Below are 26,696 nucleotides of genomic sequence, written 5' to 3'. Positions count from 1 at the left end.
GGTCCAGGGGTAAGGGTTCTGTGTAATGTAAAAGGGGGTCTCCATACATTTTACACATGACACGTCAATGTTCGTTGCCTGGGGGGGGGGGGGTGCCAGATATAGGATCCGCCCCGGGTGCCAAATGCTCTAGGTAAGCCCCTGCTTGAGCTGTGGCTGATTGACCTTGCATTTAATGGTGTCTGCATAGTTTCGGGCCAGTGCCACTTACCAAAACCAGCAGAATGACGCCAATGATCTTTTTAGCTGTCCTTAACCACTTTCAGATGGACATACATATATATGTCCTCGTCAGGCTTTCTTTAGCCTTCTTTAGCACCGTCAATACCCTTCCTTGTAAAAGTGATATGAGTGGCCCAACATCCACCAAACCACTTTTATAAGAGTGGAAGGGAGCCCTCCACCACGCTGCTTGCCCCTGTGTCTGGCCTTTCCTGTACCACCAAGGATGGTCCCGCCAGCTGACCATAGAGATGAAGGAGGAACCAGCTGTTTACTAACTGTTTGTTTACTAGCCGGCTAGGAAAGCAATTGATCAAACTGATCTCAATTTAGTTGGCTGCTTTGGATGGCAGAGCAGAGACACCAGATCGCTCAGTAAGGAGTACCTTTCACTGCCAATGCTATCATAAGGTATGTTGCCGATAGCAATAAGGTTTATAAAAAAAAAATTAAAACATTTTTTTTTGTCAGAAAATGTTTTGTTGTACATTTTTCAATTCTTTACAGAGAAAGGGTTAAAGCCTAGTGTACAAAGGTTTATGGTAATATGGAAAAAGTCGGTACATAGAGGTACTAATAACCATTTGGGTAAACCATTTCCAATATAACCAGTAAACTTTAGTAGAAAAGATTGCAAAGGAGACAGTAGAAAATAAATCAAAAGGTAAAGGAGAAGAGAATCAAAATGGGTGAAAGGAAAGAGAGTCAGAAAAGAAGAAAATAAAACATCTAACTACCAGTAACCACTAGCACCACCATAAAAGTGAGCCTTAGCCCTCAAACAAAATAGATATCATTGAGTCATAAAGGGGCCCAAGGGACCCAGTTCTATCATTAAATAAAAAAACATCATCAGTAAGGAATAATTAATGAATTACATAACAAATTATTAACACTCTAAGACAGTAATCTAACTCTCACCAACCACTGCAACACTTGGAGTATCCATGAGGGAAGAGCGGCACACATTTTTCATTACTGGTTCACTTGGAGTATCCAATCAAGCTCCCTACATAATTTTAAATGTATTCAGACATCCATAATGCTGACAGGGTATCCAAAGATTGGGGTTAACCTTCTTGATCTACTACCTCACCCATTTTTTTTTTTTACAAAAAATGGGTATTATATTGTGTTTGTGTGCTTTAAAATCCATTGCAATGTATTTTTGTCATGAAAGTTTGCATTTGACAAACCGCTGCACAAATATTGAGTGACATAAAAATTTGCAACTACCACCATTTTATTCTCCCCAGCCTTTGCTTTCAGAAAATATAAAATGTTTGGGGTTCTAAGTAAATTTCTAGCAAAAAATACAGTTTTGTTTACTTGTCAGAATTGGCCAAGTGGGAGTCGTCCTACTGACCACCAGTGTAAGGGACATTTTTTCAGTGACCTCTGAGGAATTGGTTTTAGTACAGGGTCTCACCAGACCTAAAAATTATTTTTGTGCTTACTTTGGAATAAGAAATTTGAGAAAAGCTGCTCCAGAGCATCTTACAGTACGTTTTCCTTAAAATATTTTACTGTAGCATCTAATGATTGATTGTTCCTTGTATACATTTATGTTAATATTTCAACAAAGTGTCCTTTAAAAGCTTTATCTAGATACCCTGAGCAGTCTTGTATGCCCAGGGCATAGTATTCTGCCACAGCTCTTCCACTAAAAATTAAACTGACAGCAGTGTCTCACTGTATGTCTCATGGGAACCCTAGCAATTGGTTTGGGGCTTCTATCCCCATATTTTTTCTTCTTTCCTGTCTAGCAAAATTGCCAGGACTAGCTGTCAGTTTGATAGCTGGGTGTCAGTCTGTGTGGCAGGTTTCAATCATATATATTGTACATTTATATATTTAATAATATTATCATTAAATGCAGGTAAAAGCAGTGTTAGGAAAAAAAAAAAAACATTTTTTTAACAAAACATGTTCCTAATTTAACCCCTATTAGCTCATTCCTCCCTTTCGCTTTTATTTTTTGCTGATTATTCTTATTGGTAGTAATTCATATATAATTTTTGTTTTAATTTTTGTTTATTTGCATAATCTTGCATTAAAAAATGAATTTTTTTTTAAATCTGCTTCTCTTTTGAAATATATTTGCCATTCTTTGTACTAGAACACATCATTATTGGGACAAACCACAGATGTCTTAGATTCCAAAGAAAATAAAATTTGTGTATCGCTTATATCATAAGTAAATCCAAAGGTATTGCTGAATAAATAGGAGGTCAGATTAGGGAATATCCCTAATAGAGAACCAGATTAAGGTCGCAGGGAGTCACTGGGGAACATACAGGGAGAGAAATGTCAGGAATACCCGACACTAAGACCTTAACAAAGAAATGACAAACCAGTGGTTTCTGAAACAAAATGGCCAAGGCTGAGATTAGCCCCTCAAGGCCAGTTGCTGATCTAGAGTAGACTAAAGGAAGGACAGGATGGATGTAACCGAGTGTTTCCTAGGATAAACATTTTTGGTCTCACACCATGCAAAAAAGGCTTTCCAGGTGTGATGGTAGACTTTGCGAAACTTCAACTTTCTAGTCTTCAGAAGGGTAGGGAAGACCAAATCCAATAGTCCCTTGTCCCTTAGGACCCAGGCTTCAAACACTCATGCCATTAAAGCTAGCACATGAGAAGCAAGCAGAATAAAGGACAGAAAGTCTGGACAAACTGGAAGGGTCCATGAAGAATCCACCAGGAGTATATGCAACTGGCCCAGGAGAATATGTACTCCTGGGCCAGTTTGGTACAATGAGAATCACCAGATTGCCCTCCATCTCAAACTTGCAGATAAGGAGAAGCTGGAGAATGGAAAGGCATTTATCGGGTGAAACTGATCCTACAGAGTTACCTAAGCCTCCACTGGGAAGGCTCGGGAGTCCCTGGACCTGGCAACAAACCAGTCCAGTTTGTTCATCAAAACACAGTAAGACTGAATATGAGGCAGCGCACTGGTAATTCACAAACAAAAAAAGTGTGTAAAGAAAACGATGAAAAAACAATCAAATCAAATAAACAAATATAATGTCCATCTAAATAAGTGTCCCTTCAGGTTAACAGTGTTGGTACACCAGTGATGTTATCCAGTGTCAGCCTTATGGAAGTTTGTCCAAAAACCAGCCAGTGAAATTCTCATTATATTCACCACATGTGAAAGACACCACTCCCCAGTATTCAAATACATTCGCCGACTCTCACTGCCTCTCAAACTAATGATCAGCGATAAATGTAATGTAAAACAATACCTATGATAAATGATGCGCTGTCTCTTTAAGAAATATTTTGCACTTAATTCCTCACACTATACCCAATAATCAAGATGTACATCACAATATGTAAAAATAATCAAATCTCCCATAGTGTAAAACATTTATCTTTAAAGTCTTCAAATTTCCCAACTAATATAAATGTAACTTTGTATGATAAAGTGCCAAACATCACTTTGCACTCATAACAATTGTACTTAAAACATTATATCCAATGTCCAGACATTATAAGTGTTCATTCCGTGAAGTTAGATTTATAGCTTCCAAAAGTGCTGATCCACCCATATAAAATAAGTCACTTGCACTTTGTGAAATAATTCCTGTGACTCCACCTTCAGCTGTTAGCAGCCATTTCATGCATGAGGTCCCCTTAAGAACCCGGTCCTCGCTGGCTTCACTTTGCTTGCAACTCAAAAGAAGGGTAGAATTCTCATAGAGCACCACATGCTAACCAATTTAAAACAGTTTTATTTCAATGAAAATTCACTCACTTTGAGCAGTGTTTCCAACTTTCAAAATGGAGTTTCCTCACCACATCGCACACTGGTGTGTGTGTCAACCGGGAGTGACATCACTGGCTCTGTTCAATGCGTTGCATCACTGGTCGCGTGACTTCCTTAGGGTATGCTACTCTTGATGTGATTGTCCAAGAAGGGACTAAACAGGTGTATTCCCTCGATGGGCAGCTGCTGAAGGTGTTTTCTTGCACAGGAGTTCCAGTAACCAGCATTTGAGTCAAAGGAATCCTCAACATATAAACAGAAACAAGGTTGGAAATCTGGTGAAGACTATCCATAATGCGGTTCAGGCAGTAAAGTAAGGTAATGGGTAAAAGCTTCAGGTAGTGGTGAACTGGAGGATTGAGATTGGCACTAGAGTCTTGGACCATACATTTACTGCAGATAGTTAGGTCTGGCAGATAGCCATGCAAGCAACCACAGGTTGCATAGTAGGGCCTGCCAAAGAAAATAAGACCTTAAAAAGAGGGCTTCTAACCTCTTGTCCACTGGGTCTTTGAACACTGGAGTATCATCCACAGGGACTGTTAGTTGCTTGTTAAGACCAAAGAGCAAAGAGCTCTTCAGGGTCAAATCAGCAATCATGCAAGACAGACTTGAAGAGCAAGTGGACTAGGAAGGTCTTAGGTTTGGGCAATTTGACAAACCCATCCTGGAGACCTTGGGATATGCAGACTCACGCTACTCCAACACTAGAAAACAGTATACCACATAAAAAGGGTAGCAATGGATGAAATCTCTTCTCATCCTGATCCAGTTCCTCTTAAATGTACCCAAAGGGGTACTCACAACCTTTGCTGCCGTGGAGAAGAAAGAGTGAATCCTTCTGTAAAAGGCACTCTAAGCAAGTGAATTCAGAATAGTCTCCAAAGATTGCTGTGCTGTACTGAGAAAGCCAGAAGTCATGTGCCAACCGAGAGATTGCAGAAAGAGGAAAAAAATGAAGCAAACATGCAGAGTTAAACCACGGGAAGCTGATGACACGCAGGCACAGTAGTGGCCACACACTGGACTTCTGACAGTAGTCCAGGGGAAGTGGCACCAAAATTAAACAACCAGCGATCCTGTGCCATGGATGTGACATACCATTTAAAGTACCAGGTATGCCGCACAATGAGATGCAAAGCAATCTTTTCTATTAAAATATCCAGCAGAAACAAGTTCTTTACTGACATGTTTCACACCAGCCACATTGCTTCCTGCTGACTATTTTAATAAGAAAATTAAATTTGCATCTTGTTGTGCTGCATTCCTGTTGCTGATACAATTGATTGCTTCGGTCAAGTCGAGTCGAGCTAGTACCAGAGAAGCAATTGTGGATCATCGAGCCTGATATTGCCTTGATTGGAATGCAAAATATTTAATATAATTTAAAGTGTCGCCTAGTGGGATGAATAGGTCTTCAAGAACAGGGCTTTTCCGCTGGCAGACCATGGCCCTGGACCATTATAACATCCAGTAGCAAAATCAACACAATGCACCACGTGCCAAGGTGAGCACCCATGCAGGAATCAGTGCCAAAGGAACATTTTAGGACAACCCTGCATCTACTCCAGGTGGGACCGGATATAGCTTTGTCGAGGAGTAAACCAAACTGACAAGTGCAGAATGGAGCTGCAGTGCCTACAGCAAGGATCCTTGATAAAAGAATCTTGAGAGGAAAAAAACTACACATTAAAGAAACTTCTCTCAGTAGGGTGAAGACATCCACCACTTAAGAACATATAAGAACTCACCCAAGCTCCACCACAATAAAAGGATAATGGGCTGTGTGTCAGTGCTCTGACTATCCCATTCAACATACAGTAGGTGTCTAATCACCTGAAGGTAGTCACATACAACAAGTGGTTAAAGACCAAACATCCAGTTTCCTGTACTGTATGGCTAGGAAAAGTGCATTTTTCAGAGACAATGAGGCTAGCAATGGGTTATTCCTAGACATTGCAATTATAGCATGTTATCTCCATTTTTCTTGTGTAATTTTAAAAGGTTCACATAAATATATATGTAACCCAAATATTACTTATCAGGGAAAGTCCCACGGCAAGCAATTGCCTAAAGAGGACCTAAGCAGATCAAGACCAACCAAATCCCGGAAAGCTGAAGAAGAACTGCATAGAGATGTCTGCTCTAGTAAAAGGGGAAGAAGAGATGGACACATAACAGATGTTCATCAGAAACACATATTACATAACGTTAATGTATCTGAGCACCGCAGTGATGAGATGGAAATGACTGTGCAGGTGAGTAAGCAGGAATTTAATGGAATTTATTTATTTAAAAATAATGATGTGAGTTTCAGTCAACCTTGGTATTAGCTTATTAATTTTAAACCAGCATGTTTAATATGAGATAAAGGTGTCTATAGGAAATATTTTGTGCAAATGTAAACAGCTCTTCTAAACAGTAGAGCTGTGAAATATAAACCATAAGTGTGCAGCATGTGAAAAGGAAAGTCTGTATGTAACAACTTGGCTTTTGCATTATCAGCAATCATGCATTTTCATGCAACACAGGCCCATGCATCAAAAAACATAAAATGCTTATTAACGGATCACACAGATGTGAACTAGCACCACTTAAAGCAATAGAGTTGATTTACGAAAGGCTGTGAACTTTGCATGTAAAGTTGCACTCATTTTCCCCAGAACTTAGTAAATGTGGTAAAGCGCTGCTGATTTCCATCATCCAGTCATTTCCAAGCAAAAAGTGCAGCTTTACTACACTTAAATTTACTAAGAAAAAAGGGTGCAACTGCACTTCCAAAGTGTACAGTCTATTTTCCTTTGGTAAATCAATTCCAATGGCTTGCCTGTATATACGTGTTAAAACTCAGAGGTGTGAATGGGCCCAAAATGTAGTTCCACAATAAAATCGGAGGTCCTCTGAATACTTTATAGATGATGTATTCTGTTGGCTGCTGTTACTGATGGCATTAGCTAAAATTGCTACTGGTAATGGCATCTGCTGCTGCATATCTTGCCCAGCAATATTATTTAATTTCCAGAAAAACAACCTTTGAATTATGTTTGTTCTAGGATAATGCAGTAGAACAAGAAGAGTCACAAGGACAGATTGATGAACTGATATATGAAGAAGTAAATGAGTCAGATCATGAAACAACGTCTATGCATTCTGATAGGTTCCTAAAGGAAACTGGTAAAGCAGTAGCTATTGATTTAAAATCCATAGTGATCAAAAAATTGAATAGTAAAACTCTTTCTTTTTTAAAGATGAGAATAACATCAGTGAACCACGGTTTGAAAACAACGGCAGTGATGATGATGATGACGACATGATTGTAGTGGCAAAACCTCTAGTTCCATATAAGCTGGTAAGTGCAGAAAATCATAAAGTGAATTGGTAGCTAAAAGTTTTTTGTTTTTTTTTAGTTTTGGACTGAGTGAAAAAAGAATTGGAATTCCTTTAATTTTTTTTTTTTTTTTTTGCAATATGAAAGGTTCTGCCACCTTATCTTTGGTAAAAAGTTTGCCCCCAAGACAGGAAGTGAGGGGAAATCCCCACAGCAACACCCACAAAAGTAAAACTTCTTTACCACAGGGTAAAGTCTAAACACAGTAGACATGTGTATTATTTAAATCTTGGTGTACTTTCTATTTCCTACAGATCTGTGCAGTATTCAAGTATGAGACTTTGCTGCTGTGCAGAAGCTTCCTGTTATCAAGTCCAGTCATTGCTGACCTCTCAGGGAGGGTACAAGGTGACTGGTCTTGTTTCTGCCCCTTCTGTAGTTTTCTGCAGGTAGCCTGTAGTGGGTGAGCTTGCTGGGTCCTTTCCACAGATCTGCCCTCTGCCCTGTGGCACAATGATGATGTCACTGCTAATCAGGGTAGCCAACCCCCAAATACTTCTTTTATTGACAAAACATTAAAAATTTACTGACAGAGAACATTTGTTACTGACAACCTGAAATATGACAAAGACCCCTATTATAAACAAAGAGAATTGATATTTAAAGGCTAAAATCACTCTTAAAACAATGAGTTTTGAAAAAAAAAAAAAAAAAAACATACATACTAACCTAGGTGTGTGCAGTATCTGTTCAATGCTGCATCTATCCCCTGCCACCTCTAAGACCGAGAACTGAGCAATCAAGACCACTGATCGCTCAGTTCATGGTCCTCAGTAAGCAAAAAGTTGGACTTTGGCCCACTGCCAGCTGAATATGGGTCACAGGGGAGCTAAATGAAGTGCACTCATGTGACCTACAGGAGAAGTAGGGCCAAAAGAGCTTTTGCAGGGGGAAAAAAAGTGCATTTATAATTTTTCCCACAGGAACCTGTAAAGCATTGCATCCATAATTAGTGGATCATGGGTGCAATGTCAGGCTCTCGCAGACACTTCCTCTAGCATTTTCAGGTAGAAAGCTGGAGGAAATGTGAACGGACTACGAGTATGTTGATCTTCGTACTTTGTCCATTCATTACAAGCTGTCTGCCAGGGTGCCAGATGGGACTTGTAGTTTTTTCATTCACAGATTTCTGTGAATGAATGGCTTGGCTGTGCGGGGAGAGCCTTGCACAGCCACGCCAATTTTTTATGTGACAATGACTGCAGCTAAAGGTGAACTTAGCCTTTGAACAGTACAGACAATATGTAAACAGTAACATTATTAACAATGCTTATACTAAGCAATCTCCCCGGCTTTACAATTAAAAATCCAAACCAGCATGACAAAATGTGAGCAAGACTAGGATTATGAAAGACTTGGGGCACCCTGGGAAAGAACAGAAAAATAAGTTCTGTGTTCCATGTAGCATGCTGCAATGAACAATGAACAATGGTCATGGCCAGTGGGAGGATCTAAAAGGGGGATTGAAAAGAATCTGTGCCTACTGTATACACCGTACACATATACAACAGTCCTTGTACCCACAAAATAGTAATTACTGTGCCACAACTGACAGTTTCACAGACACAAATAAGACTCAGGACAAAGGTTTTTTTTTTTTTTAATTGAACGTTTTCATTTCATATGATTTTATGCACACTAAAAGGATATTTTTGTCTTCCTGAGCCTACCTTAACCAGTTCCGGATCACCCACCGCAGTTTTACTGCAGCAGGCAGCCCCTCCTGCGTAAACCGACGTAGGACGTTGGTCGCACACGTGGGCCTGGGGGGCGAGTGCGCGCCGCCGGTGGCACGCTCCCGTCCCCACTAGGCAGCAGGGATGCCTATGCACGGGGCTGGCGGCACTGATTGCCGCCGGCCACCCACGATCGCTCCCTGCTGGGAGAGAAGGACAGTCAGCTGTTGTAAACATAGCCGACCGTTCTTCTCTCTGAAATGATCACAGAGTGCCTGTGATCCTTCTATATAGGATCACAGGTCTCTATGGTCATTTCACAAGCCCCTCCCCCCACAGATAGAAAAGACTCCCCTAGGCCAGTGATGGCAAACCTTGGCACCCCAGATGTTTTGGAACTACATTCCCCATGATGCTCATGCACTCTGCAGTGTAGTTGAGCATCATGGGAAATGTAGTTCCAAAACATCTGGGGTGCCAAGGTTCGCCATCACTGCCCTAGGCTAACATTTAACCCTTTGATCACCTACTAGGTTAACCCCTTCCCTGCCAGTGTCATTATTACAGTAACAGTGCATATGTATAGCACTGATTACTGTAGTAATGTCACTGGTCCCCCCAAAAGTGTCAAAAAGGTCAGGTAGGGGTCCGATCTGTCCGCTGCAATGTCGCAGTCCTGCTAAAAATCACATTACTAGTAAATAAATAAATAAATAAATAAAAATGACATAAATCTTTCCCCTAGTTTGTAGACGCGATAACTTTTGCGCAAACCAATCAAAATACGCTTATTGCGATTTTTTACCAAAAATATGTAGCAGAAAACAAATTGGTCTAAAAGGATGAAAAAATTAGATTTTTTTTTTTTGGAATGTTATATAGCAGAAAGTTAAAATTATTGGGGTTTTTTTCATAATTGTCGCTCTTATTTTGTTTATAGCGCAAAAAATAAAAATTGCAGAGGTGATCAAATACCACCAAAAGAAAGCTCTATTTGTGGGGAAAAAAGAACATCAGTTTTATTTCGGTACATTGTCGCATGACCGCGCAATTTTACGGTAAAATAACGCAGTGCGGAATCACAAAAAATGGCCTGGTCATTAGGGGGGTCAGTTCTATGTACAGCATAGAGAACAGGGGCCGGTAGTTCCCCCCTTACATCCATGTTCAAAACTCCTACCTTACATCAGAGCCCCCAGAATCCTACCCTACATCAGAGCCCATAGAATCCTACCTTAAATCAGAGCCCCCAGAGTCCTACCTTATATTGAGGCCTCAGAGCCCCTAGAATCTTACTTAACATCAGAGCCCCCAGAATCCTACCTTACATCAGAGCCCCAAGAATCCTACTTTACATTAGAGCCCCCAGAATCCTACCCTACATCAGAGACCATAGAATCCTACCTTACATCAGAGCCCCCAGAGTCCTACCTTATATTAGAGCCCCCAGAGTCCCACCTTACTTCAGAGCCCCCAGAATCCTACCTTACATCAAAGCCCCCAGAGTCCTACCTTATATCAGAGCCCCCAGAGTCCCACCTTACATCAGAGCCCCCAGAATCCTACCTTACATTAGAGCCCCAAGAATCCTACTTTACATCAGAGCCCCCAGAAACCTACCTTACATCAGAGCCCCAAGAATCCTACTTTACATCAGAGCCCCCAGAAACCTACCTTACATCAGAGCCCCAAGAATGCTACTTTACATTAGAGCCCCCAGAGTGCCACGTTACATCAGTGTCCCCATCATGCCGCCCTACCTACAGAAAAAAGCTATGCTTAAAAAATGGCTTATAATAAATATTCTGTCAGCAATGATGTACACGTGGGTGAAACTAATCAAATCTATAGCGAGAAAGGTTCCTACAAATTGATGCAACACCAAGAGTATGTATTAGCAGATGTATCGCAAATCTAAGCAAACTGATATATTCATCCCAATAGCTTAAATCCAGCAGGCAAAAATCATTTTTGAATTATTTTCTTACAAATATCATTTACAAAGGTAGTCTCCACTATATTCTGTGGAAATGGCTGGATACTGATAGATCTGTATGACATATATGGGGAGTCATATGCACATCTCTTGATTAAAATGAATATGTTCTAATAATGACATAGAATGCCTGACCTGCATGCTGAAAGGAAGCCAGCATGGCTAATTAGAATAAATAGGAAAAACTCACCTGGACCAAAGAGACCGATGCTGGGAAAAGAGGAACGATAGCTGATAGAGGATGAGAAGAAGCTGTAAGTTATTTACCAGGACGTTACAACAGACATGTTAGCTGTCTAGAACAAAGACAGATTCATATCTGCTAGCTTATTAAACATTAGAGCCCAAAACAGACTCTTTATAGCACATATTTCAACAATGGGGTTACTTTAGTAAATACAAATACTGTTCACTGTGCAAATGAAGTTGCACTTTACAAGGGGATTTACCCAGAGCTTAATGAATGAGGTGAAGCTTTGCTGACTACCATCATCCAATCATGTGCAAGGAAAAATGCAGATTTTTTTATTTTCCTTGCATGTAATTGGGTATTCTTTGCCAGGGCCGGACTGGGAATAAAATTCAGCCCTGGAAATAATTTCATACCAGCCCCATAGCATTATTATACCGGCCCAACAGCATAACGTCATTATTTTCATGTTCATAAAAGGGAAAACCATGCATTTAAAGCACATTTGAAGAGTGTATTATATATAGATAAGACAGATATGAAAGCGCATAGGGCTATATATATATATATATATATATATATATATATATATATATATATATATATATATGAGCAAATTCGGGTTAAAAGTGGTAAAAGTGCGGACATGGTACATGAGGTGGTCATAGGCTGTGTGGGCATGGTACAGGAGATGTCAGAGGCTGCGGACATGGTACAGGAGATGCAGGGGCTGCGGGCATGATGCAGGGGCTTCGGGCAGGAGATGCAGGGGCTCTGGACATGGTGCAGGAGATGTAGGGGCTGCAGACATGGTGCAGGAGATGCAGGGGCTGCAGGTATGGTGCAGGGGCTGCAGACATGGTACAGGAGATGCAGGCTTGCCGGCATTGTGCAGGGGCTGCGGGCATCGTACATGGGCATAATGCAGGAGATGCAGTGCAGCGGGCATGGTCCTGTACCATGCCCGCAGCACTGCATCTCCTGAGGAGTCTCACTTACCGTTTGGTGAGGCGCCTTACACTTAAAAATGGCGCCGCCCGGCGCCAACACATCACTGCGCATGTGCCGCCTGCCCGGGAATAGCCGAAACTGTACGGGCTTTTATGAGCGGCGGCGCATGCGCAGTACGCATGTCAGGCCGCGGCCATTTTTTTTTACAGGTCTTTAGCAGCCCCACGGAAGGGGGAACTTGCTGGCCTACCGGGAAATTTCCCGGTATCCCGGTAGGCCAGTCCGACCCTGTTCTTTGCAAAGAAAATTTGCACCATATTCATTAAAGTGTTTGTAACCATCAAAATGTATTGAATCTGACACTTTAAGGACCATATATGTGCTTTATACATAAACATGGTATTTTCCCTGTAATTCTTCAATATTGCCTGGCTGATCCTGCCAGTTCCCCACTTCCTGGTTGAAAATTGTCATTTCGAGTCCCTGTCATCCCGTTCTGAGATAGAAGCATGCTGTGCAAGTGCACAGTGTGCCTGTACCTTTCATGGTTTCAGTGTGTAGCCATGCCCCCCCGCCCATCCATTGTGTGTATTTAGCGTGTGTGTGTGTGTAGCCATGCCTTTGCCCATCAAATGTGGACATGCAGACATGCCTACCCGCAGGCCCGTGATGCACTGAGCCAGTATAAGCAGTCATGTGAGCTGCATCTTACATGCTCTGAAAAGGTATAAAAGCAAGTTTTGTTTTTTTTTATATATAAATGTGCATTATTTATACTACGTATTTAGCTGTTTGATCATAAATATAGGTTAGTTTGAATTCACAGCTACTCTAAGCTCTGGAGTAGATTCCCTTGCAGAGTGCAACTTCTTATTGCAGCCTATTTACCTTTAGTAAATCAACCTATTGCCTCAAAACTAGGAGTTCATCTTGTTACTTGCATGTAGAGCCATTGATTTTTTTGTATGTTTTCTTTTGCAATGGTAATGTAAAACTTTTACTAACTTTTTTCTTTCTTCAATAAAAAAGATTTGATGTAAAAAAAAAAAAAAAAAAAAGAATTCCACTCTTAGTCCTCATACAGTTCTATTCAAAATTATTCAACCCCCACTGAAATTGATTGTTTTGGCCAGTTTGACATTGCTTTTGATCATTCAGTCATCCTGCTTACAATTAAATCAAAGAGGCAGGTGTAGGTCAGACAAATATAACATAACATTTATAATGAAATAACCACAAATGTCTTTTCTGTGCTCACATCATTATCAGTTTTATTCAACCCCCAAGTGACATTCAATCTTAGAACTTAGTACAACATCCTTTTACAGTTATAACAGCTTTTAAACGTGAAGCATAGCTTGACACAAGTGTCTTGCAGCGATCTACGGGTATCTTCGCCCATTCGTCATGGGCAAAAGCCTCCAGTTCAGTCACATTCTTAGGCTTGTGCACTGCAACTGCTTTCTTTAAGTCCCACCAGAGGTTCTCAATCGGATTTAAGTCTGGTGACTGTGATGGCCACTCCAAAATGTTCCAGCCTTTAATCTGCAACCATGCTCTAGTGGACTTGAAGGTATGCTTGGGATCATTGTCCTGATGAAAGGTCCAACGTCTCCCAAGCCTCAGGTTTGTGACGGACTGCATCACATTGTCATCCAATATCTCCTGGTACTGAAGAGAATTCATGGTACCTTGCACACGCTGAAGCTTCCCTGTACCTGCAGAAGCAAAACAGCCCCAAAGCATGATTGACCCCCCACCAGACTTCACAGTAGGCAAGGTGTTCTTTTCTTCATAGGCCTTGTTCTTCCTCCTCCAAACATAGCGTTGATCCATGGGCCCAAACAGTTCTAATTTTGTTTCATCAGTCCACAGAACACTATCCCAAAACGTCTGTGTTTTGGCATACTGCAGTCGACTCTTCTTATTCTTTGGAGACAGCAAGGGGGTGCGCCTGGGAGTTCTGGCATGGAGGCCTTCTGAGCAGAAACTTCAGTACCCACATCTGACAAATCTTTTCTCAGTTCCTCAACAGTCACACAGGGACTTTTCTCCACTCTACGCTTCAGGTAGCGCACAGCAGTCGAAGTCAGCATCTTCTTTCTGCCACGACCAGGTAGCGTTTCAACAGTGCCCTTTGCCTTGAATTTGTGAATGATGCTTCCTATGGTGTCTCTTGTTATGTTTAACATCTTTGCAATCTTCTTATAGCCATTGCCCTTCCTGTGAAGAGTAATCACCTCTTCTCTTGTCTTCTTGGACCATTCTCTTGACTTCACCATGTTTGTAACCACACCAATAAATGTCTAGAAGGAGCTGAGTATCACAGTCATTTTAAAGCTGCCTAATTGGTGCTTATTAGGCTTTATTGCTGCTCCCTGACATCCACAGGTGTTTTCAATACCTGATTGAAAACACTTCAATAAACCTCTGTTCTTCAGAGTGGTAGTCTTTAAGGGGTTGAATAATTGTGTCAATGAAGAATTCACAAAAGAAACATTTACTACTGTATTACAAAACCAATTGATGTAATTTTAGTTGCATATGGTTCTTTAAGAAGTCCTTGTAGGATTTCATTCTGAATACAATTACAAATGTACACTAAATTCCCTAAAACCCTTTACAGCATTGGAGGGGGGTTGAATAATTTTGAATACAACTGTATATGCGCACACTCCTCCTACAAACCCCATTCCCCAATCCAGTCATCAAATAAAGAAATCCTTATATTTTATTCTTGTACAGAGCCTCTTTAGTTATCCAATGTTGCCAAAAGCTATATTTACCACATCTTGTTAAATCTGAGAGGGCTTCTGAATACTTATTTATTTATAAAATGCCACCTTTTACTATATAAAAACAACCACATGCCCAACTGGCCTACACTAACTGCATTTAATTAGGACACATTCTTCTCCAAAAGAGAGCTGGAACACACCAGTGGTACACTGCTCTAAATTTGGAAACAATTTGTTACTGGCACCCTATAGCTGACCACAGCCTGCTGCTAGTTTATAAGTAATGAGAAAAAAAGATGAACTATTGTTAAATAATGAATTGCAGTAATATCTGAAATAAAACATTTTTAGATTTTGTCATAAAAAGACAGCAGGAGATTACCAAAATATTGATTTGTCTAACATAGGCAGTCCTTACTACTTCCAGAAACTGCGTTAGAAAAAATAAGCTCCCCTGCTTAAATCTTATCTCTATATATCCATTCATTTTTGTTCTGTATCTGCTTAGCCATCATCCAGGATTCGTGTAGAAATTGCCTCTCTGTCACTCGATCCATGTTCAGAGGTGGTAGCTGATGAATCAGTGGAAAGAGTGTTTGTGGAGTTTCAATTTACAGGAGTTCCCGCTGAGGAAACAGAGACTCCTTTATCACTTCGCAAACCTAGCCATGGAGAGGAAATATACTACCACTTCAGTAAAGGTATGAAAAGTGTCACAAAATTGATTTTTTTAAAAACTAATTTTCCCTTTATGTAACTCATTTTTTTCTCTCTAAAGTGTTACTTTAACACAGTTCCCTCAATAATTATTTTCCTTATCCCATGCAGTAATACACCTCGATGGCAAAGAATATTCAGATCGCAGACATTTCCTCTACATGCTTTTGGAGGGATCAGACACAGAGGGAGAAAGAGTAAGGTAACCTAAGGTTTTTGATGCAACCTATATGTACATACAAAGGATATTTTATTGTTCAGTTCATTGGGGAACAAGGAGACCCCTGTCCCTGCTGATCCTTTTCCATAAGAGATTAGGCACTAAGCTGCTTTGCTATGGACAATACCCTTTTACGGGTACTAGATCTTCCATCTGTAGCAAAAAAATGACCAAGTCTAAGAACAACAAATGTATATATTATTAAATCAAGGCTCTGGCCAATAGGAGTTAAGTCTTAAAGTTGAAAATGAAAGACTATCGTTTATTGAAATGGCAACTAAACCCTGGAGACCTCAAACCTCAGTTGGATGTCAATTTTCACATTGCAGAAGGAAGGAAGATCATCCCAATGAAAGAAGGATAATGTAACCTTGAGTATTCCAGATGAGAATAGACTGTAAGTATGGTCTAGAATACCAGTGAAGAGTCATAGACTATCCAAGTAAGCCTGCATGGTACCCAAAGAGCATATCTAAAAGTACTATAATGAAGATCAAACAATGCTGTAATATTACAGTGATCCAGTATGTAGGTCATAAAACACAAGAACACCCTTTCACCACCTCTTTAGAAGTATTCAACTAAGCAGACTCAATAAAGTAACTTGACTTCATGTCTAGTAACTCCAAATATAAGTAAAGTAATAAGATTGTTGAAAACTCCATATTATGTAGAGAAAGAAATTAGTTGACAATGGTAGACGGACTGCCTGAAGAATGTAATTGTAGACTGGGCATATGGAGGAATTCTATATGTAGCAATAAATTAGGGTTCACATCATCCTCAGAGATAGGGAAAGATGGCAATGGCAAGATCATAGCCTGGTGCCTGACCTAAGCAGCTTCAGCTTTCTTAGTTTTGATGAAAAATATCAGCACTGAAAAGCAATCTAGAGGCTTTTGCACCCAAACGGATGCAGCATATTCAGGGTTTAGGAGAAGCCCGTAGGGGGACAGATTGCAGATTCATCAGACTGATTTTGACTATCAGCTATGTGCGTTCCAGCGTGGTTACCGGAAGCCCTACCACGATGTGTGCACGCCGACACATGAAGCAGTCTCCTGGACAAGGCATTACTGAGCATTGGCTCCTCCAGCTTCTAAGACATGCTGTTTTAATTTCAACTTCTTGTAAATTGTTTTAATCCTTCTATGCTCCAATAAATGGTCTATATTGCACTTAGATGTGCCTTGTTCTTCTCTACAGACAACTACAGAGCAGCAGGAGTTAAAAGCTGTCTGTAACAAAGTCACTGGGTAGGCCTCGTTGGAAACCAGCAATAGCTCAATTTAGCAGAGAGTGTGGATGAGGGCATGCACTAGAAAATATTGCGGCCCTAGTAAGGGTGGGGAGTCCATCCAAGGCATGTGTGAAGCAAGTGTCGTGGAACCAAAAATCAATGTGTTACAGCACATATAGGGTGTGGGCGACAGAATATCTTAATTGTGAAACCTAAATGATTTCTGACACTAACATTTACCAAATATTTTTCTTCCCTCATGTGCATTATAAAGGTTAAAATTTACAGTAGTAAGCGATCCAGTGAATGAAGAAGATGACGATTGTCGTGATGTTGGGTATGCTTATTTGGACCTGCGACATCTTTTACGAAGATCTGTAGACCCAGCAGAGGAAACTTTGCAGAGTGAGTATAACTCTATTTCAGCAACTGTATGATTATCTTTAGATAACATTGTAGCCCCCTTGAGGAATGCTGGATATTACACTTTCGGGTCCCCCTGTGTTACCATTAGCAACTCTGGTATTCCCAATTTAACACTTTACTTCTTGGCTCAGTCGATGATCAGTCCAGGAGTTTGTAGTTGTTTTTGGTGTTTTATTTTAAAAAGGGATGGGAGAAAGGAATAGTGTGATACTCCAGATTAACTATTTACAAGATGTGAGGACTTCTGTCTGATGATGCAGCCAGGCTGCTGATTCACCCTGCCAATAGATGAACTTAGGTTAAGTCTCTATCCAGATGACTTGATGAATTAAATTCTCTTCAGGATACTCTTCTAGTATCCACTTTCACTTGACACACTGACACCCATCCTCTGACTATCCTATTCCAGGGTGGCTGCCCTCAGGTCAGGCCCGTTGACACAACCCCCTGTACTAATGATACTGTTTTTCAAGGGTCTCCAGTGTCTCTCCCCCTTTAGTCAGTTCTCCTGGACCTCTGGGTTCAGTTCTGTTCCTTGGATCCCCAGTCCGACCGCCTATGACCACTTGCCACCACTACAGAGGAGGAGGCAGCTGTTATCCTCCCTTTGGGACTCTGCTCACCAGCCAAAGACCCCGCAGCACATGTGGTCCTGGCTTTTATACATTATCCCAGAATGCATCGAGACATTCTGTCTCTACCAATCAGCAGGACTGTATCAAAGCCTATGTATCCATTGGTCAGGTTTCCTCCCACTGTCCAATATGCCTCCCTATTGGACCAGTGTGAAACACTCTCTAGACCCAATAAATCACATACTGAGCACACTGAGCAGACCTAACTCACAGATTCTGCTCTCTGGTAGGCAGAAAGCAATATAGATTTGCCTGCTGCTCCTCTGATAGGCAGACAGAGCCAAAAACGATACTCTCTCACTAGCACCTACCTAGGAGGGTGCTACAACATAATTATCTATAAGTTCCTTTTCCTCGTACATCACAAGACACAGTGAACTCTATATACATGACTACTTGGGTTATGGTGCCACTTTCAAGTGCCACCTTCAGGTGAATGAACACTGGCCAAAAAAGGCAGGAATCTCTACCTCAGCATAGCCCCTCCCAGCCAGTAGCGTATTGTGGTGGTGGAGAGAGGTGGTGAGAGAGATAGAGAGAGGGGGGTGAGAGAGAGGGGGGGTTAGAAAGAGAGAGGGGGTGAGAGAGAGAGAGGTGGGGTGAGAGAGAGCAAAAACCTGAAACGTCTGCTTTGGGCAGAATGAACATGTCATTTTTTTAAGGCAGAGAACAGAATGAGAGATGGTTAGCTTTGCAAAGCAGGGATATTTTCAGGGGAAACGTTCACAATCTAAGGAGAGGGCAGGTGGTGGTCCATAAATGGAGCTCCATCTCCTCAGGCTCAGCGAGCTCCTTAGCAGGGCCGGTATTTCTCTCTGCTTTTGCTTCACTTGTTGCTCACAGACACTGTGGCTCTGGCACAGGGCAGGGATGGCGACTTCAACAGGGGACACACTGCTCTCCGTCTGCATCTTTCCACTCCTCACCTGCCGCCTCACAGTCATACTGCCTCTGCCGTATGGGACATAATGGTGACAGGCTCGGTGGACTCAAACTTCACCTCAGCACCCGGTTTGCAGGAGGGGCCCCGATACTTCTTATTATGGCAGTGGGTCCCTGTTGCACTTGTCAGGCCCCCTCCCAGGTGGCAAAACACCAGGGCCTCTCGCTGTGACCTGGTAGTTCCGCCCCTGCTCAGTAGCCTAATTTAGCAGGGAAGCACAGCTTTCTACCCTACTCTTCTTTGACACCGCTCCAGGTTTCATTCTAAACACTTCCACGGATGGCAAGGAAGCGGCATTGTCCCCCTGAAATATGCCGCCCAAGGCAGCATATTTTTGCCTCATGGTAGATACACCCCTGCTCCCAGCTCAGCTATGCCTTCGTTTTGTGCTAGTGTCTAAAGGTGGCAGATGCCTCCCTGTAGTTAGTTTTTTTTTGCCTACAACTAAAAGTACAGTAAAAGTCCTGTAGAGGTTCTACTTAGGTAAAGATACTGCTCCCACAGGAGAAATGCCTATCCCTTATATTCCAGGAGGGATACAGGAAGTCATTAAAAAGTCCCTATATTTAGACCGGTGTGCCAATGCTGGAGAAAATGGTAGGCACTTTTGGTGAAGTTCCCTATGCACAGGTCCACTCTAGAGCTCTGCAGCTCAATTTCCTGTTGTTAACCTCTTCATGCATAAGCCTTTTTATGACACTTGTTGCTGACAAGTCAAAATCAGTATTGTTTGCTAGAAAATTACTTAAAACCCCAAACAATATATATATTATTTTAGCAGAGTGCCTGGAGAATAAAATGGCGATCGTTGCAATATTTTATGTCACCCTGTATTTGCGCAGCGGTCTTTCAAATGCAAGTTTTTTTGGAAGAAAGACAGTTTCATAAATTGAAAAAAACAAAACAGTAAAGTTAGACCAATTGTTTTATATAATGTGAAAGATGAAGTTACGCTGAGTAAATAGATTCCTAACATGTCATGCTTGAAATTGCGCACACTAGTGGAATATCGACAAACTACGATACCTAAAAATCTCCATATGCCACACTTTAAACATTTTTACAGCTTACCTGTTTAGAGTTACAGTCCACTAGAATTATTGCTCTCACTCTAACAATCACAGCGATAACCCACATGTGTGGTTTGAACACTGTTTACATTTGTGGGCGTGACTTACGTATGCGTTCGCTTCTGCACGCAAGCACACAGTGATGGGGCGCTTTAAATTTTTTATTGTTATTTTTTTTTTTTTTTTTAACTGTCCCTTTAACCGGTTGCCGACCGCCGCACGACTATATACTGCGGCGGTCAGCCCCGGCCAGGCAGAGTGACGTATCGGTACGTCACTCGCCTGTCACTGACTTGCGAGCCTATCGCGGGCGGGCGCGCGCCCGCCGAGGCGCGCGCCCGCCGCGGCTCGTTCACAGGCAAGTCAGTGCGTGTGACCGGCGGACTCGATGTCCGCCAGTCACACTGCGATCGCTCCTGTGAAGGGAGAAAGACAGAGCAGCTTGTGTAAACAAGCTGCCTGTCAGTTCTCCCTGTGTAAAAGTAAAGATCTGACCGTTCTACTATGTAGAACGGTGGATCTTTGCTTTTACACCAATAGGAATGTCCCTACACAGTAGAAAGCACGCCCCTAGGACACACTTAACCCCTCCCTGTCCAATAAAGTTAACCCCTTCCCTGCCAGTGTCATTTTTGCAGTAACAGTGCATATGTATAGCACTGATTACTGCAGTAATGTCACTGGTAACCCCAAAAGTGTCAAAAATGTCAGTCAAGGGTCCGATCTGTCCGCCGCAATGTCGCAGTACCGAAAAAAAAATCGCAGATCGCCGCCATTACGCGTTAAAAAAAAAAACACCAAAAATGACAAAAATCTTTCTCTTTGTTAGTAAACGCGATAACTTTTGCGCAAACCAATCAAAATACGCTTTTTGCGATTTTTTTTACCAAACATAGGTAGCATAAAAGAAATTGGCCGAAAAATTTTAAAAAATTTTGATTTTTACTTTTTTTTTTGGGGAATTTCATATAAAAAAATGTGAAAAATATTGTTATTTTTGCAAAATTTACGCTCTTTTTTTGTTTATAGCGCGTGATCAAAAAATCGCACAGGTGATCAAATACCACCAAAAGAAAGCTCTGTTTGTGGGAAAAAAAGGACGTCAAATTCGTTTAGGTACATCGTCGCACGACCGCGCAATTGTCCGTTAAAGTCACGCAGTAAAAAATCGCAAAAAAACCCCTGGTCCTTTAGCAGCCAAATCCTCCGGGGCTTAAGTGGTTAAAATACATTTTTTATCACTTTTATTGCTGTCATAAGGAATGTAAACATCCCTTGTGACAGTAATAGGCAGTGACAGGTACTCTTTATGGAGGGATCTGAGGCCTATAAGACCCCAAATCCCTCCTGTGCACTTAAAAGCATTCAAAACATCAAGTTTGGCTGTAAACCCAAAGTGATGTCATAATCTTGCTTCCGGGTTACTAGATCGGAAACCTGATTAAAGATGATTTCGCCTTTGTTCGGGTCTCTGGCCAGCCGGTGAACATGCCGGCTGGTCGCTCGGGCCTCCCGGTGGGACAGGAGAGCCCGGGCGTGCCGCAGAAGGAATTTCTGGTGATGTTCTGGTGTGGAGATGTCTTTGGCTTTGAGTACCATTAAGGGACAGATCTCAGCTTTGGCTGTGCTATTTCAGAGACCTATGGTGTCTCAATCCTTAGTTGTAGCCTTTGTGGAGGATGTCACATGGATTGTTTCACCTGTGTGGCCCCCATGTCTCCATGAGGTCCTAATTCGATCTTCTCTGATTAGCAGTGTTCTCCTTTTGAACTTCTCCAAGAGATTCCCTTTTCACTACTTACAGTATGGACAAGGTTGTTTTTTTGGTGGCCGTAAAGTCCTCTGTGTCCTGTGGAATACTCAAAAAAAAAAAAAAGGTTTTTACAGGGAGACCAAAAATCCTAATATCTAGCAAACTCACTCTACCCAGAATAAAACATGTTGAAATACATATTTAGATAATGTCAGGTTTCCAGATGGTGTAGAAGTAGTTTTTCCTAGGAAAGTACTTGTTTTTTTATAAAATTTGTTTTTTTATGTATTTTTTCTTATTTCAGTAATAGATGTATCAGACCCCAGACAAACAATTGGATCTTTGCATGTGATAATAGAGGCTAAAGAAGCAGCTCGAGCAGTATATAGAGAGAAGAGGACCATCAGATCATCATCACCTTCAATCCTTATAAACTAAAAAAGATAAGATACAAAAATTGTATGCTGCTAATGATCTAAAGATATGCACTACTCAGAGATTCAAATGTGACCATCTGAGGTGGTTTGCAGATTGCATTATAAAGTGCCCTAGAAAGACTTAACTGCCATGATCTCAGGTATGGTGAAGTGAATGGAAAACCTGGAGCAGACCCAAAAGAAGTGGGGGGGGGGGGGGGGGCGGTGTCTGGGGTTATACATTATTTGATGATCCATATATTTTGCTTCTCTGTTGTTTTTGGGAGTTCTTGGCTACCTATTACTAGTTTTTTTTGTGTTACATCTGATAACTAAATATTCAGTAACCACTGCTGACACTGAAACAAAAGAGAATTTGTGTTTATAAGCTAGCTGGCCATTTATTATCATCAATATTAGTATTTATAATGGACATTACACAAAATAGAGTTTTGGTTAACTTATGGTTTTTTTTTGCTAGCATTAGTGAAGAGTATTTTTTTTACATAAATCTTTTAGAGCTCTTTTAGGTAATTATTGCCATAAATAAGGGTTGTCCCTGTTTAAATAAATTAGAAACTAATGTAAATCAATATTGCAAGTATATAAAAATGCAGTTCTTGTATTAAAACAAAACAATTATATGGTACTGGTACTTTTTTAATGAGTATCCACTTAGGTGCTTTTGAAAATTGCAGAGTAGTAATTACATTTATTAGTAATTCAATTCCTTTTATGTAACCCAATATGATAATAATATCAATTTCATATTGCAAAAACACATGCAGATTTGTGTCATCCTCATATCAGATGACCAAAAGGTCATCTATACCCGCCAAACCAGTAGCTTTCTCTCCTACGGAGTTCATTTTGCCGTGGAGTTTTGTAGACCACCCCATGAAAAGGTTGGCTAGGAAAGCAGAAAGCTGGCTCCCATAAAAGCTCAACATTTTTGAAGATCATGAAACCCATTAGAAGTCAAAAATTGTCTTGAGCAGATTCTGTGATTGTGACCAAGAACATCTTGACTGTATAATTGCTGTCTATCTAACAAAAACTGAAAAGATGTAAGTGTCAAAGTGGGATAAACAATAAAGTGATCTTGCATCAAGGGTACACTAAAAAAACTTTATTATGGAGGCCACCAGTGTAGACTCACCAATTGTTCAAAAGTAAGGTTGGGTAAATATTAAAGTCTTGCCAAAAAGACATGGTGAGTGGTAATAACACTAACTTGATCCTATAGGCAGACTCCTCGTGCATGTCGTTTACACAGAGGATTTCTGTTTAATAATTTAGTCCTCGGTTAGATCTCATCAAGCATACAGCTCCATATCAGGTTAAGCCATTCTCTCCATTTTCAATGTTATATTTGTCTTGCTGAAAAAATAGTGCTGGAAGTATGGTAACCCCCAATCTAGGAGTACGGTACATTGCAGGACACAGGCTGGAAATTCATAAACCTTGGTTTATAGGCTGCTACCTTCAGGTTATTGGAGACTGGCAAAGTTTTTGGACAAGCATATCCCTATAATCCTACCACATTCCATGGGACTTTTTTCTTAGCAAGCAATGCAGAGTAACACAGGGGAGGGTGTCATGTGTACTACGCTGTACTCTAAGATATAAATTGTCAGGAAAGTGTAAATTCCTTTTATCTTGATCGTACAGAACAGGACACACGCTGGATATTTATTGACCCTGGGACATCTACTTACAAAGAAATGAAGGGTGGATAATTATCATAGGTGTGTTTTAACCACTTCAATGCAGGGCACTTTCAACCATTTCCTGCCCAGACCAATTTTCAGTTTTCAGCACTGTCAAACTTTGAATGACAAATGCGCGGTTATGCTACACTGTATCCATATGAAATTTTTATCATTTTTTTTCACACAAATAGAGCTTTCTTTTGACAGTATTTAATCACCGCTGGGTTTTTTTATTTCTTACTAAAAAAAAAAAAAGACAGAACATTTTGAAAAAAAAAAAGTTGTTCTTTTTTTCTGTGAGTACATTTTGAAAATAAGTAATTTTTCTCCTTCACTGATGTGCGCTGATGAGGCGGCACTGATGATGTGTCACTTATGGGCACTAATGAGGTGGCACTGATGACGAGGTACTATTATGCTGCACTGATGGGCACTGATAGGTGGCACTGATAGGCAGCACTGATGGGCACTGAAAGGCAGCACTGACTGGCACTGAGATGGGGCACTGACATGTGGCACTGATGGGCAATGACGGGCGGCACTGATGGGCACTGACTTGCAGCACAGATGAGCAGGCACTGATGGGCACTGACTGGCAGCACTATGAGCACTGATTGTGGGCACTGATGGTGGGCACTGATGGTGGGCTCTGATGGTAGGCACTGTGGGCACTGTTTTTTAACTTTCTGTAATCAGGGCACTGATGATCAGTGCCCTGATTACCTGTCCTAGACTTCCCTTTGAGGAGGAGCTACTGATCGGAGTGTGTGCCGAGGAGAGCCGATAAACGGCACTTCCCTATTTACATGTGAAGTCATTGGCTCTTTACCAAGATCGGGGTCACACCATGTCCTAGCAACACGGCGCGGCCACAATCGCCACACTGCACGCCCCTGTGGGCGCGCGGGAGAGGCCATTCTGGGGCGCTGTCATATGACATCGTCCCAGAACGAGAGCCGCACCGCTCCGTGATCATTTGACAGTTGGGCGGGTGGTAAGTAGTTAAATAATAGAGACAGAATATCAATCAAAAAATTCAGAAAAAAACATGATACAAATGTTATAAATTGAGTTGCAGTTCAGTGAGTAAAATAAGTATTAGATCCCCGACCAACCAACAATAATTCTGGCTCCCACAGACTGGCTACAGTATGTGCTCATGTTATACACAGATTAGCCCTGTCAATTTAAGAACGTGCTCCTTATTACAACTCGTTGTGTATACAATTCACCTGTCCTCAGAATCTCTTTCTTCCATTCAAACCTCACCATCACGGGCAAAACCAAAGAGTTGTTATAGGATGTCAGGGACAAGATTGTAGACCTGCACAAGGCTGGCATGGGCTACAAAACCATCAGCAAGAACCTCAGTGAGAAGGAGTAAACTGTTGGAGCGATTATTCGTAAATGAAAGAAATACAAAATAACCATCAATCGTCCTCAGTCTGGAGATCCGTGCAATTTTCGCCTCATGGGGTAAGAAGGATTATGAGAAAAGTGAGGGATTAGCCCTGAACTACATGGGAGGAGCTTGTGAATGATCTCAAGGCAGTTGGAACCACAGTTACCAAACAAACCATTGGTAACACAATATGCTGCCATGGATTGTAATCAGGGACGTGTGGTGAGGTCAGTGGCTGGTGAGGCACTGGCTAGTAACAGAGCCAGATACACACAGGTTATATATTCCCAAATTACATATTTGATTCTCATTATGTAGGCGATTGCAGTTCTACTACTTCTACTAGTTCTACTCATTTAACAAAAATATTTACAAACGTTGTCCCTTGGCGGTATAATTCTTTCAGATTTTAGGTGCTGAAAGCGGTACAATTATTTTGCATGTAATTCTTAAGAATGAGCAGCCCAAACCAACTATTTACATATGATTTTTTTTTTTTACTGTGCGTTCTTCTTTATAACATCTCAGGTATGATAACGTTTGAAACACAAAATCATAAATTATAATATAATAAATGACTATAAATAAGTTAAAGTATGTATGTATGTATATATATATATATATATATATATATATATACGTGTATATATACATATATATATATATATATATATATATATATATATATATATATATATGTATATGTGTATATATATATATATATATATATATATATATGTGTGTGTGTGTGTGTGTGTATATATATATATATACACGTAAATATAAACATATACATATATATATATATATATATGTATATACATAACAAGTACAGTAAAACTGCAGGAAAGGGCACTGGGGGGCAATCTAATGTGAATTTATTTTATTTTGCAATGTATCAGTGTGTTTGGTGTGTTTTAATTTTGAATTTGCCGCCGGTTCCACCCCCCTGCGAGCGTCACGTCGCAGGAAACGGAAGCCGGGGCACAGAGAGCATCGGGAGGAAGATCCGCCACCGCACACCGCCCGCATACATTGCTGGATCCCAGGGATAAGGTAAGTAACCCCTCTACCAGGATCCAGCGATGCTTCTGGCGGTACCCCGAGTGTGGCTTGGGGTTACCGCTTTTGGCACTGAAATGAAACCCCGAGCCACACTCGGGAATACCGCTAGGAAAGTTAAGATGTTTTTCAGTCACCCTTTTTGTTGATGCTGGAAACAATAT

The 26,696-nt window shown here is 41.1% G+C and overlaps 1 protein-coding gene across 1 annotated transcript in view; it reads left to right on the top strand.

Annotated features, from left to right (window-relative positions):
- Positions 1-22,563, top strand: part of RPGRIP1 (RPGR interacting protein 1) — a gene marked incomplete at its 5' end in the record, with an annotated part of 129,530 nt that extends 106,967 nt beyond the window's left edge. Inside the window, 7 exons of the mRNA XM_082244559.1 lie at positions 6,043-6,255; positions 7,051-7,171; positions 7,246-7,346; positions 15,445-15,637; positions 15,765-15,855; positions 17,388-17,518; positions 22,245-22,563. Coding sequence (XP_082100685.1) covers positions 6,043-6,255; positions 7,051-7,171; positions 7,246-7,346; positions 15,445-15,637; positions 15,765-15,855; positions 17,388-17,518; positions 22,245-22,378 — 984 coding nt within the window. The 3' untranslated portion in view covers positions 22,379-22,563. The remainder of the gene's footprint in view (positions 1-6,042; positions 6,256-7,050; positions 7,172-7,245; positions 7,347-15,444; positions 15,638-15,764; positions 15,856-17,387; positions 17,519-22,244) is intronic.
- Between the last annotated feature and the right edge of the window lie 4,133 nt (positions 22,564-26,696).

This window comes from Pelophylax lessonae, assembly GCF_965119305.1.
Source record: "Pelophylax lessonae genome assembly, chromosome: 1".
Taxonomy (NCBI): Eukaryota; Metazoa; Chordata; class Amphibia; order Anura; family Ranidae; genus Pelophylax; species Pelophylax lessonae.
The sequence above is the reverse complement of the archived record's forward strand: the minus strand, read 5'-3'. Positions and strand labels throughout refer to the sequence as shown.